Source organism: Xenopus tropicalis, chromosome 1 (genome assembly GCF_000004195.4).
Source record: "Xenopus tropicalis strain Nigerian chromosome 1, UCB_Xtro_10.0, whole genome shotgun sequence".
Taxonomy (NCBI): domain Eukaryota; kingdom Metazoa; phylum Chordata; class Amphibia; order Anura; family Pipidae; genus Xenopus; species Xenopus tropicalis.
The window spans coordinates 203,892,884-203,906,539 of record NC_030677.2 but is presented as its reverse complement, the minus strand read 5'-3'; the positions used below and the strand labels follow the sequence as shown (position 1 = coordinate 203,906,539).

Here is a 13,656-nt window from a genome sequence, read left to right as displayed (position 1 = left end):
ATTTAATGGTTAAATGATTCCCTTTTCTCTGTAATAATAAAACAGTACCTGTACTTGATCCCAACTAAGATATAATTACCCCTTATTGGGGGCAGAACAGCCCTATTGGGTTTATTTCATGGTTAAATGATTCCCTTTTCTCTGTAATAATAAAACAGTACCTGTACTTGATCCCAACTAAGATATAATTACCCCTTATTGGGGGCAGAACAGCCCTATTGGGTTTATTTCATGTTTAAATGATTCCCAATTTACGACAATGGGCTAATCTGCTAAATGCTTCACACATTTATTAAGCATTAGTAGCCAGTTGATTGATGTACAGCAGATAATATCCTTGAGCAAAACCGATTGACAATATTGTTATTAATGAGCTTACAAAGTAGTTCCTGTTTTAATGTCATCTATTTCCACCCTATCAGGTCGCCATGGAGATGGAGGGTACTGGTCAGTCGATACAAACCTGATCGACAGGAGCAGCCTCAACGGTGAGCCTGGAGCCATAGGCGGTCACTTTGTGGCCCTAATTTTCTCAAAAAACAAAAAATACAACCTTGAATTTGATAGGCCCTGTGTCTGTCTGCAGAGAATCACAAAATGGCTGTCTGTTCTATGAATAGACCGTACAAATGAAAGATCTTAGACAATAACACAACATATATTCCCCAGTGTCTATCTCTGAATCAAAATAATATCCTTGCTGGCTGTGTGTGTATTAAATAGTGAATTAAGCAAATAAGTAGGAAGCAAGAAGACAGGAAGAGGAAGCTAGAGTCTGAAGCAAGCTTCCTCTTCCTGTCGCCTCAGCGCAGGAGCAGTTCCGGATCTGATTGGCTTTTCATGGATAAAGCTCGTTCAAGATGGTTTCTCCTCTGTATTACCGCTATTTCTATTTATTATATTGATGTTTTTTGCCCTTTTCTTCTGTGCTATGTTACAAATTACCGTATTTTTCGCCATATAAGACACTCCAGAATATAAGACGCACCCAATTTTAAAGGAGAAAAATCTAGAAAAAAAAGATTCTGAACTATATAATATACTAATTATCAAGTACTTGCCATCCTGCTGTGTGCTTTGCTTGACTAGAGGTGCGCGCGCCAATGTCAGCAGTGTCTGATTGGCACTGCAAGGGGAAGAGGACGCATGGTACGGACCTCCACGGGGGGGTAATATCCCCCCAAATATTACGAAAGTGCCCCAATAGAAAGTGCCCCAATTGCCCCATAGACAGTAGCCCCCACACACAGTGCCCCCAAAAGAAAGTGCCCCCATACACAGTGCCCTAGTTGCCCCCATAAACAGTGCCCCCAATTGCCCCATAGACAGTAGCCCCCACACACAGGGCCCCAATAGAAAGTGCCCCCATACACAGTACCCCCATACACAGTACCCCAATTGCCACCATAAACAGTGCCCCCATACACAGTGCCTCAATTTCCCCCATAAACAGTGCCCCCAATTGCCCCATAGACAATAGCCCCTACACACAGTGCCCCCAATAGAAAGTGCCCCAATTGCCCCCATATAAAGTACCCGTGACAGACCATCGCCGGAGGCTCCTCTCTTATGCCGCTGCAACAGGCTCTTCTATAAGGTTGCGCCTCGTTGCTGACGTGTGACGTCATATGCACGGGCGCAACCTTATAAAAAGGCCTGACGCTGCCGCATAAGAGAGGAGCCTCCGGCGATGACTTGGCGGTGGGTGAGTATTCACCGTATAAGACGCACAGGCTTTTCCCCCCCAGTTTGGGGGAAGAAAAAGTGCGTCTTATACGGCGAAAAATACGGTATACTGACTGATTACAGATGTATTTGCTTTTTTAAATTAACCCACTTATGTATGTATGTATGTATAACTTTATTTATAAAGCGCCACAAGGGTACGCAGCTCTGTACAATCTTACAATATACACAATTACACACAGGGAGGACAAGTGTTATAATAAATAAATACAATTCTGTTATCCAGAATGCTCGGGACCTTGGGTTTTCCGGATAAGGGGTCTTTCCGTAATTCGGATCTCCTACCTTAAGTCTACTGAAAAAATATTTAAACAGTAATTAAACCCAACAGGATTGTTATGGCTCCAATAAGGATTAATTATATCTTAGTTGGGATCAAGTACAGGTACTGTTTTATTATTACAGAGAAAAGGGAATCATTTAACCATTAAATAAACCCAATAGGGCTGTTCTGCCCCCAATAAGGGGTAATTATATCTTAGTTGGGATCAAGTACAGGTACTGTTTTATTATTACAGAGAAAAGGGAATCATTTAACCATGAAATAAACCCAATAGGGCTGTTCTGCCCCAATAAGGGGTAATTATATCTTAGTTGGGATCAAGTACAGGTACTGTTTTATTATTACAGAGAAAAGGGAATCATTTAAACATTAAATAAACCCAATAGGGCTGTTCTGCCCCCAATAAGGGGTAATTATATCTTAGTTGGGATCAAGTACAGGTACTGTTTTATTATTACAGAGAAAAGGGAATCATTTAACCATTAAATAAACTCAATAGGGCTGTTCTGCCCCCAATAAGGGGTAATTATATCTTAGTTGGGATCAAGTACAGGTACTGTTTTATTATTACAGAGAAAAGGGAATCATTTAACCATTAAATAAACCCAATAGGTCTGTTCTGCCCCAATAAGGGGTAATTATATCTTAGTTGGGATCAAGTACAGGTACTGTTTTATTATTACAGAGAAAAGGGAATCATTTAACCATTAAATAAACTCAATAGGGCTGTTCTGCCCCCAATAAGGGGTTTCCGGATAAGGGGTCTGATACCTGTATGGCAGCCCGGTTCTGTGTAGCTTGATAAATGAACAGTATATAGACAGTGAGACTGTAACCAGTACAGCCAGTGTATCTCTGATATCTAAAGAGAGAGTTGTCACAATAAGAACATTCCGTTGAAGTGCTTATTGACATAGACCATAATTACAAGTAAGAGAATATTAAGTTGTATTGTGATAAAATGATTTAAGATAGAGACAAATGTATTCTATAATTAGTGGGAGGATAGTGCTCCATGGCTGCCAGGACATGCTTACCCAAGCTGAAAATGAATATCATGCAGTGATATTTTGCTCCATTTTCATGAAAATCTCTCCTGGGAAATGACATATTAATTAGATATGACCCAGCAGTGCAAGATATGGCAGGAAGCCTTGTCCATCCCTGTAAATGAATAGCGAGGGATCAGTACAAGGCAGATTGTGGATGTGTTAACAACATCATTTCCAAGCCACCTCTTAATTGCACCGTGGTCTTCCAACCAGAGACTTCTACATGTACGGTGTGAAAGGAATCTATAAATATAGAAATTAGATATATGGGGGGGAAAAAATGTCATTTGTATGTGAAACTGAGGCTGAATACAGGGATATATACTGAGAGGAGTGTATTGAGCCGCCAAACTGGTAGGCAAGTTAAAGCCAAGTATATACTGGTGCCTTTATGTGGTCACAGAACCCCTCAGTGACTGCTAATATCCTTATCATTTACAGTAGGGGGTACATTATCCCTTATAATACATGAGTGATACTCAGAGTTCCCTGTATAACTCAGCCTGCAGCCTTGTGCCTTTATATGGGCACAGAACCCCTCAGTGACTGCTAATATCCTTATCATTTACAGTAGGGGGTACATTATCCCTTATAATACATGAGTGATACTCAGAGTTCCCTGTATAACTCAGCCTGCAGCCTTGTGCCTTTATATGGGCACAGAACCCCTCAGTGACTGCTAATATCCTTATCATTTACAGTAGGGGGTACATTATCCCTTATAATACATGAGTGATACTCAGAGTTCCCTGTATAACTCAGCCTGCAGCCTTGTGCCTTTATATGGGCACAGAACCCCTCAGTGACTGCTAATATCCTTATCATTTACAGTAGGGGGTACATTATCCCTTATAATACATGAGTGATACTCAGAGTTCCCTGTATAACTCAATTCCAATTCTATTGCCATTTATACATGATTTAGGCATTAATACCTACAGTAGATGTTTAGAAGTTATATAATAGCTGGAAGATATTTCCCTATGGCTATATTTGAAATGCAAGAAACAAGATCTTGTCACCGTATTGGTGCAACTTTCCCTTCAAGCTCTTGCAAAACTGGTAGATCTGATGCTCTTTGAACAGCCCCTTATGCTTCTCAATAAGAGAAAAGGGTAACATTTCAACATTTTTTTCATCCTTGTTCTATTCTGCCTCTCCAGCTTAATGCATTTCTGTGCACTTTTTTCCAAGAACATTTCAAAAGCAGGAAAAAAAGAGCAGTAAATATCGCCATGAGTTCATACGGGATATGCTCTTTGAAAGCTTTCTTATCTCTCTTAGGGCTGCGGCCATTGTGAAATAAACAATCATATACATCCTCTAGCAAAGCGCACATTTTAAAGGGATCAAAAATGACATTTAAATAAAGTTGCTCATAGTGTAAAATACCTTTCCATTGTACAGGTATGGGATTTGTTATCCAGAAAGCTTTAAATTACGGGAAGGCCATGTCCCACACACTCCATTTTACACTTCAAAAACATTTAGGTAGTTTAATTGGCTTCTGAGTAAATTGACCTTAGTGTGTTTTTGAATGTAATAAGGACCTTAGATTGTAAGCTCACTGGGGCAGGGACTGATGGGAATGTGATAGGGACCTTAGATTGTAAGCTCACTGGGGCAGGGACTGATGGGAATGTGATAGGGACCTTAGATTGTAAGCTCCACTGGGGCAGGGACTGATGGGAATGTGATAGGGACCTTAGATTGTAAGCTCACTGGGGCAGGGACTGATGGGAATGTGATAGGGACCTTAGATTGTAAGCTCACTGGGGCAGGGGCTGATGGGAATGTGATAGGGACCTTAGATTGTAAGCTCACTGGGACAGGGACTGATGGGAATGTGATAGGGACCTTAGATTGTAAGCTCACTGGGGCAGGGACTGATGGGAATGGGATAGGGACCTTAGATTGTAAGCTCCACTGGGGCAGGGACTGATGGGAATGTGATAGGGACCTTAGATTGTAAGCTCACTGGGGCAGGGACTGATGGGAATGTGATAGGGACCTTAGATTGTAAGCTCACTGGGGCAGGGGCTGATGGGAATGTGATAGGGACCTTAGATTGTAAGCTCACTGGGGCTGGGACTGATGGGAATGTGGTAGGGACCTTAGATTGTAAGCTCCACTGGGGCAGGGACTGATGGGAATGGGATAGGGACCTTAGATTGTAAGCTCACTGGGGCAGGGGCTGATGGGAATGTGATAGGGGCCTTAGATTGTAAGCTCACTGGGGCAGGGACTGATGGGAATGTGACAAATTTGCTCATCACTATACAAGAATACATTTAAATTATAAATAAATCTACAGTATATAGAAGGAGGGGGGTCTGAAGTGCATAAAATAATGTAAGTTAAGTAAAAGATTTCAATTGCCTGGGAGAAACTTTGAAAAGAATAACTGAACAAATGGGTAGGAAAAGTCAAATGAAAGAAGAGATAATACAGATATATAAATCTTTGTTACACTTTAGAATAAAGGATATTACACGTCAGCCGCGGCAGGAATGAAATGTATTATGAACATATGTGACAAGGAGGGTTTGAGATAATAATGTATGGGAATCTGGAATAGCTAATCTTCTGCTTTTACTCTATATAATGATGGGAATCTAAGAAATACGTTTTTTTTTTTTTCTAGTTGTGTTTTGCTGTGATGGGAACACTTTTTGGCTGTTATGAATGTAGCTATCATAGAAGAGAACTAGCTAGAACCAGTTGGGGTAATTGGTAAATTCAGAGAAGATCACAGAGCTTCATCAGCCTTATTTTTAGTAAACTAGACTCTTGGAACATTTGCAGCAGAAGACTATCAGCCTTCAGAATTCAAACATTCACTGGACTAAACAAACCTGTAGTTAATAACAGCATTAGAACATTCACAGGACTAGACCAACCTCTAGGCAACCACAGAACCATATATAGAGTTAGAACAAATGTAATTAACCAGTGCATTAGAACATTCACAAGACTAGACCAACTTATAGCTAACCATAGAACCATATATACAGTTAGAACAAATGTAATTAACCAGTGCATTAGAACATTCACAAGACTAGACCAACCTATAGCCAACTATAGAACCATATGTAGAGTTAGAACAAATGTAGTTAACCAGTACATTAGAACATTCGCAAGACTAGACCAACCTAGAGGCAACTATAGAACCATATGTAGAGTGAGAACAAATGTAATTAACCAGAGCATTAGAACATTCACAAGACTAGACTAACCTATAGGCAACTATAGAACCATATATAGAGTTACAACAAATGTAATTAACCAGTGCATTAGAACATTCACAAGACTAGACCAACCTATAGCCAACTATAGAACCATATGTAGAGTTAGAACAAATGTAATTAACCAGTGTATTAGAACATTCACAAGACCAACTTGTCAAGTGTAAAGTGAGAACAACTTGGAAACATTTAGATCTATAGAACATCAATGGGATTAGACCAACCAGTAGCTAACCATAGAAAGAAAAATCAACTATAGTTAGACTAGAACAAGCATTAGAATATTCACAGAACTAGACCAACCTGTAGCCAATCATAGAATTAGAACCATGTAAATCAGAGAATTAAAACATTCACAGGACTAGATCAACCTGTAAACAATCATCGGAATCATGTGTAATGCTAGAACAACTTGTAAACAATCAGATTTATAGAACATTCCCAGGAGTAGACCAACTAGTAGGCAACCATAGAACAAAAACCATCTATAGACCTACTGTAGAACAAGCATTAGAACATTCACAGGACTATACCAACCTGGAAACAATCATGAGAATCATGCGTAATGCTAGAACAACTTGTAAACAATCAGATCTATACAACATTCACAGGACTAGACCAACCATAGAATGATAACCAACTATAGACCTACTGTAGAACAAGCATTAAAACATTCACAGGAGTAGACCAGCCATAGAATGATAACCAACTATAGACCTACTGTAGAACAAGCATTAAAACATTCACAGGAGTAGACCAGCCATAGAATGATAACCAACTATAGACCTACTGTAGAACAAGCATTAAAACATTCACAGGAGTAGACCAGCCATAGAATGATAACCAACTATAGACCTACTGTAGAACAAGCATTAAAACATTCACAGGAGTAGACCAGCCATAGAATGATAACCAACTATAGACCTACTGTAGAACAAGCATTAAAACATTCACAGGACTAGACCAGCCATAGAATGATAACCAACTATAGACCTACTGTAGAACAAGCATTAAAACATTCACAGGAGTAGACCAGCCATAGAATGATAACCAACTATAGACCTACTGTAGAACAAGCATTAAAACATTCACAGGAGTAGACCAGCCATAGAATGATAACCAACTATAGACCTACTGTAGAACAAGCATTAGAACATTCACAGGACTAGACCAACCAGTAGGCAATTGTAGAATCGCCATTAAACTAGTAGTCAAGCAGAGCATGTGTTTTTTTCAGTTAAAGTTCAACGGTGCACCTCTTTTTTTTCAGAACCTCCGATAGGACAAATGCACCCCCCACACGGCAGCGTCACCCCGCAGAAAAACAGCAACCTGTTGGTCATTATTGTGGTGACAGTCGGCGCTATTACAATTGTGGTGGTGGTTATCGTAGCGGTGATTTGTACACGGAGATCTTCAGCCCAGCAGAGGAAGTAAGTTCTATGTTTTTTTTGGACCTAATAATGTTTCTACCAATAATGCTTTGCTAGATACACTCGCTGCTAAGCTAGACAATCTCCAACTGTTCCAGATTTCATGTTTTTTTTTCCTTAAAGTTAGTTTGTCACATAGGATATCCCTGACTAATATATTTCCTTCCTGTACCAATGGCTTCTGCCCTGTCACCGGATTGTGTATGTGATGAATAAGGTGCCAGTCCCGATACCTGTGCACACAGGCTTTCCGCTGCTTTCTTTGTAGGAAGCTGTGCAGCTCCTAATTAAACCTTGCCATTGTGCGACCTTGCATTTAGCTGTGAGGAGTTGGCAGTCTCCAAGTTACACCATCGCCGCTTCATGGATCAGCAAACAGCTGGTGCTAAAGCAGCACGACACCTGCCACCCAGGCTCAGAGGATTCTAAATGTCATCTTCCCAGATAGAGAAGCCTGTGATCTCCTATCCAACAGTTAAGGTTGCTCTGCTCGTTAAGTTGTATTCCAGCTCTACGTTTCAGATGCATAATGAAACAGAACCTCCCCCATCTGGGAGAAGAAATGAGACCAATGACTGCTTAATGGTCAATGTAGAAAGAGCAACAAAGCCGTCTCTCTTGCTTTAACCAAAAAAAGAGAGATTTTATTATAGATAGGGAAATGCCATGAAGTCCTGAACTGAATAAAAAATTCAACATTCAAAGGAGAACAAAGAAGCTTAAGCATGAATAAGCCTACAGATGCCACACGTTCTGTTTTGGTCTTCAAGATGAAAAGAACCCTTTTTTTAAATGAAGATCTTTGCCTCCAAAGATGCCCCCAGTAGCTGCCCATCTTTTTTTCTGCTGATTCCCAGCACATGATCTGGGCTGCTGGCAATTACCTGAGCATAGGGTCTTACTCATAATATACTAGGGATCCCCCAAACTTTTATAGCTGTGAGCCAAGTGTTGGTGAGCTACACAAGCATTAAAATGTCTTTGAGACTGTGATTGGCTATTTGGTAGCCCCATGTGGCCTACAGGAGTCTCTGCTTGGAGTAAAACAGTGTCTCTGGGCTTCCAAAACTTGTCTCCAAGCCAGAAATGTAAAAATGGCACCTACTTTGAGGCCACTGGGAGCAACATCCAAGGGGGCGATGATTCGCATTAAATAGAAGCTCAGAAACCAGTGCATTCGGCATCAGAATTTAATAATCAGCCCTGTAACATTAGTTTCTAAAACAGATTGACCCCATTTTCTGCTTGATGATTTGTAATGCCCCCTAAGCTCAGCATCCAAACAGCAGCCCCCAAGCACATGGAGCATGTGCGGTGCCATTGACACACAAAATCTGGCCTAACAAGATCCAAGATTGGAGATTCCATGGACAACTTCAAAGGCCTGGATCATTACCCTCTATCGGATGCTCTGGCCCTTGCACCAGGAGGGATCCCCCAGTGGAGTCAGCCATGTTGGGGCACAAGCAGTGCATCATAAGCAAGTACTTTAGCTCACCCATTATGCTGGTGGACATAGGATAGGAAAAACCTTTAAATCACAAGAGGCTACAGTACAAATAAGGTTTGTGCAAATTCAACAATGGGATGCTGGGAAAAAATGTTGCATTTAGGGTTAACAACAATCAATTTGGGCCCCTTTTTTTGCACATAAATCCAGTACAGTAAAATTTTGGACACAAACCCATTTTTTTTTTACCTACAATGTAACCTTTTCCTCCATATTTCCAGCATATTGGCACACAATGCTTCAAAATGAGCACAATTGTGCATGAACGTTTTTTGCCAATTGGGCACACGTTGCGGCTAACACCTCTACAGTGGAGATTACAGGGGTCATTTAGAACAAGCACTTTTGTGGTCACACCAAATTGGAGGCAGTCATTGAACAAAATGATGACACTATTAAAGGTTGGGACGGATTGTGCACAAGTAAGCCAATTGAAACAGGGGAAGCCTGGACTTTCCAACAACATAAAGGTGTCAGTATCTCCGGGGTTCTCCCAGTGAGCTTGCTCTCCATTCTATTCATTATATAAGAGAGAACAATGTATTTGAAGAGTCTCTGTGCCATAAAGCATACAGTGCTGTATGTATCAGCATGGGAACATAATTACCCTGAAATTCTTCTACCTGCTCATTTGGGTTTAACTGTACAGTCTTTCATTCTTTCTATTTAGCCATCATATGCTGTACTGTCGCTCCACTTGAATTCAATAGTATTTTGGAAATCTTGTTTTCCCATTCAGCTTGACCGCATGTGACTTTCTCTCTAGAAAACGTGCCACGCACAGCGCTGGCAAGCGAAAAGGCAGCCAAAAAGATCTGCGGCCCCCTGACCTTTGGATCCACCATGAGGAGATGGAAATGAAGAACATTGAAAAGCCATCTGGATCGGACACGCAAGGAAGGGACTCCCCAAGGCAAAGCTGTCAGGATATAACTCCTGTTAGCCACAGTCAATCAGAATCACAGCTGGGCAGCAAAAGCACATCGCATTCTGGTAATAATTTGTTCCATTTATTTCTCGCAAATGTGGCATTAACCGCTTGTGCGCTACGGAGGCCAATGGAGGGGTTTGCGGCTTTCCTACTTTTTTTTTTGCAACTTAAATTTTTTATTAAGGAAGTAAAGGAGAAAGAAAAGGTAAAATATACATAAACATAGCATATAGTGGGGGGGGGGGGGCGGGTAGCATCAATAGGCGGCATAGTCTCATTGGATATTCCGTAGATATGTGGGTGGATGGTTGGGTGGTTTGGATTCCCATGTCCTGGGGACTATTTATATGGTCATAGTCGTTGTTACGTGGCCTTGTTTTAGTGGTAATAATAGGGCTTTGTCCAGGCAGAGCTGGGTTGAGTCCGTCCCCAGGTTGGGTGGCCGTGGATTCAGCGGCTTACTCAGTAGGTTACTCGGGTAGCCTGTGTAGGTAAATCATATGTACTTAGAAGGGCAAATTGATAGATCCAGTATATGCAGATGGAGCAAACCTTGTTCAAAGGAGAGTTAAACCATTCCCATATAATCCTCCATGACTATTAATGGGAGTTTGTGCTCCGCTCGCACTGTTGGTATAAATGCAACAATAGTTTCCTTCTTAAAGAACTTTTCACTGTTACATATCCATGTTGTGTGGCTAAGCAAGTCTCCCCATGTTCTTAGATATTAGAAACTTTAGGGCATTTCCTTTTGAATCAGATGGCCACAAATACCCATGGTACTCAAGTACCCAAGTCGTACAACGTGACTCAAGTTCCAAGGAGGAGCTTTCTGTACCACCCCAAGTCCCATGGAACTCATAGGGGTGAATTATAAATGTTAAATTTTTTCCACAATTTTAGATTTTTGCGCTAAAACTCCCAATATTCTAAATATGGTTCAAAATGAATGTGCAATATTTATTAAGTTCAAAAAACACAAAAACTTCAGCTTTGAAAGCTTGTGAGTTTATATAGAAGTCAATGGGAGTTGCCCTGGGCAAAGTCAAGCCATATTTTTAATTTGAGATTTTCGAGGTTTTTTTCGAGTTTGTAAACTCACCCATTCAAGGTATTTGAGAATTGACCAATAAGCCCAATAGTTTCTAAGCTATACACTTACCTTACGGTTTACTTTAGGGCCAGATGCAGATGAGGTTGGAAGCAACATATCAACATTGGAGAGGACTCTTGCTGCCCGGCGAGCCACAAGGGCCAAACTCATGATTCCGATGGACTCACAGCCCAGCAGTAACCCTCGTAAGTATGAACTCGGGGCAGTCTTAGTGCAAATAGGGTCCTTTTATAGAACTAAGCATATTCATGAAACCATAATTCTAGATGTTGGTTTAATAGCTTGTCCAATATTATTATTGCATTTGCACCGACACAACATGCCTCCAGTGGCAGAAACCATTACCCCAGCCTACAGCAGATATATTGTTCTGGCCAATCACAGAGATGTTGCTGCCCATATTGTAACAAGACTGGTGAATTACATAACTACACCAAGGAGTAGTGACATACAGTACTACATAGTGATTGTGTAGACACTGTTGAAAATCCAGTGTAATGATGTCATAGTGATGTCATCAGGTTACTCTCATGACACGAGTTTGAAGAACAAGGATAAGGAGGTGCAAAATCAGAACTTATGCACATATTGCAATGCAAGTGATACCTACCTATTAGTTAGTGCAGAAATAGTAAAAAAAGTCATCTTCACATCTAATCCAAATTAGACTTGATAAGATTAAAGGTTCCCTATTAATTATTTAGCTGATATTTTATAGTTCAGTTGACACCAAGACAATCTATAGCCAGTTTGAAGACAACTTTACAATATTGTGTGAGGGGCCAAGGTAGATGTTTATGGATCTCCAGGTCCTGTTACTCATCCAACCAAAAAAAAAAAATAGTATATCATATTAACCAATCCAGCGTTTCCTTCAAACAACAGACTAGGAAATGCTACCTGCTGATTGGTTAATATGGTATACTATTTTTTAACTTGGTATTAAACAACCATTTATGTCTTTTCTTTGCTCCTTATCAAACATGGTACCCAAATGCCGTCCCAGGATACTGGAGTGGGATTTAACTAATGCTAGAATCGGAGTTGGGGGCTCCTCATAGAAACTTTTTGTCCAGAAAATATGAGTTTTAGTTTAACAGGGAGGTCAATGCCCTCACAGACAGACTGACCCCAGGCAAACATTAGCCACCCAGAGTCAAAATTATATTCCAGTTGAATAAAGAATATATGAGGCAGAGTGCATTTCTATCAAAGAAAACTCTTTTTGTATAGCAGATATATAATATCCAGCCAGTAGAGTAGAAATGAATTTAGAAAGGCAAACATGTCTTTAATCTTCCCCGCAGTGTAAAAAGGGTTTCATTTGCTATTCTACCCGACTCAAGCTGCATTAGGCAACAGGAGTAAAATTGCCACCTTGCACCTGTACCTGCATACGCCTGGGTATTTCATGTCTTTGATGTGTAAGAGCACAGATGGCAATCATAATAGAAGCAATCAGCCCCCATATAAGCTGAGTCTTTTTGTTAAATTGTTTACTAGTGGCTGGCAACCTTTTGCATTGTACTCCCATCCCTCTGCTTCATAGAAGAGCAAAGCCTGTGAGAAAGCTTTATTAGTGAGCTCTAACCAATACTCCCCTGGGATGTAACGCTAAAAGCCTCTGGGGTCAGGGGAAACACGGATTCCGTCAGAGTTCTCTGAAATCAAAGATTTTATTTTTGTTATTATTATTATTGTTGTTGTTTCCAAAGTAAAAATGGTTTAACCCCTCTGGTGATATTTGGAATGATAATCTAATGATCCTATGCTGTTATATGCATATGGCGACCATAAACGGGTAGATTTAAGCCTCTGATTGGGGTCCTTCAGACTGATTCAGCAGCTTATCTGCCTGTGTATAGGGACTCCCAATGGGCCTACCCAACTGATATCTGGCCTGTCAATTGGAAAGGTTTGATTGTCCTGTCGGATTGGGGACCACATCGGCTCAATGATGTGGTCCACACTCCAACGTCCTATTCCCGTCATTGTAATTCAATTGTTTGGTCCAAAGACCAAGTATTCGGATTACTCCAATATTGCCCATCTTAGGTAGGCATATTGGTGGAAAAATACGCTCATTTGTCAACCTGCTCATTTGTCAACCTGGACTGGTCCGATTGCCATCTTGGAGACAGGAAGGAATTTGTTCTGCGGCAAATTAGAAAGGCTTCAGATGGGGTTTTTGCCTTCCTCTGAATCAACTAGCAGTTAGGCAGGTTATATATAGGCATTATGGTTGAACATGATGGTCTTTTTTCAACTTAACTTACTATGTTACTATGTTACTATGTTACCAAACAAGCAGATCTTATACTGGATGGTGAGCTTAAATAAAG

The 13,656-nt window shown here is 40.7% G+C and overlaps 1 protein-coding gene across 4 annotated transcripts in view; it reads left to right on the top strand.

Annotated features, from left to right (window-relative positions):
• dcc (DCC netrin 1 receptor) overlaps window positions 1–13,656 on the top strand; it is a 499,711-nt gene that overhangs the window by 462,474 nt on the left and 23,581 nt on the right. For all 4 annotated transcript variants that reach the window (XM_004910366.4, XM_004910365.4, XM_002934447.5 and 1 more), the window contains exons 22-25: window positions 423–488; window positions 7,597–7,759; window positions 10,036–10,262; window positions 11,380–11,499. In XM_004910366.4, coding sequence (XP_004910423.2) covers window positions 423–488; window positions 7,597–7,759; window positions 10,036–10,262; window positions 11,380–11,499 — 576 coding nt within the window. The remainder of the gene's footprint in view (window positions 1–422; window positions 489–7,596; window positions 7,760–10,035; window positions 10,263–11,379; window positions 11,500–13,656) is intronic.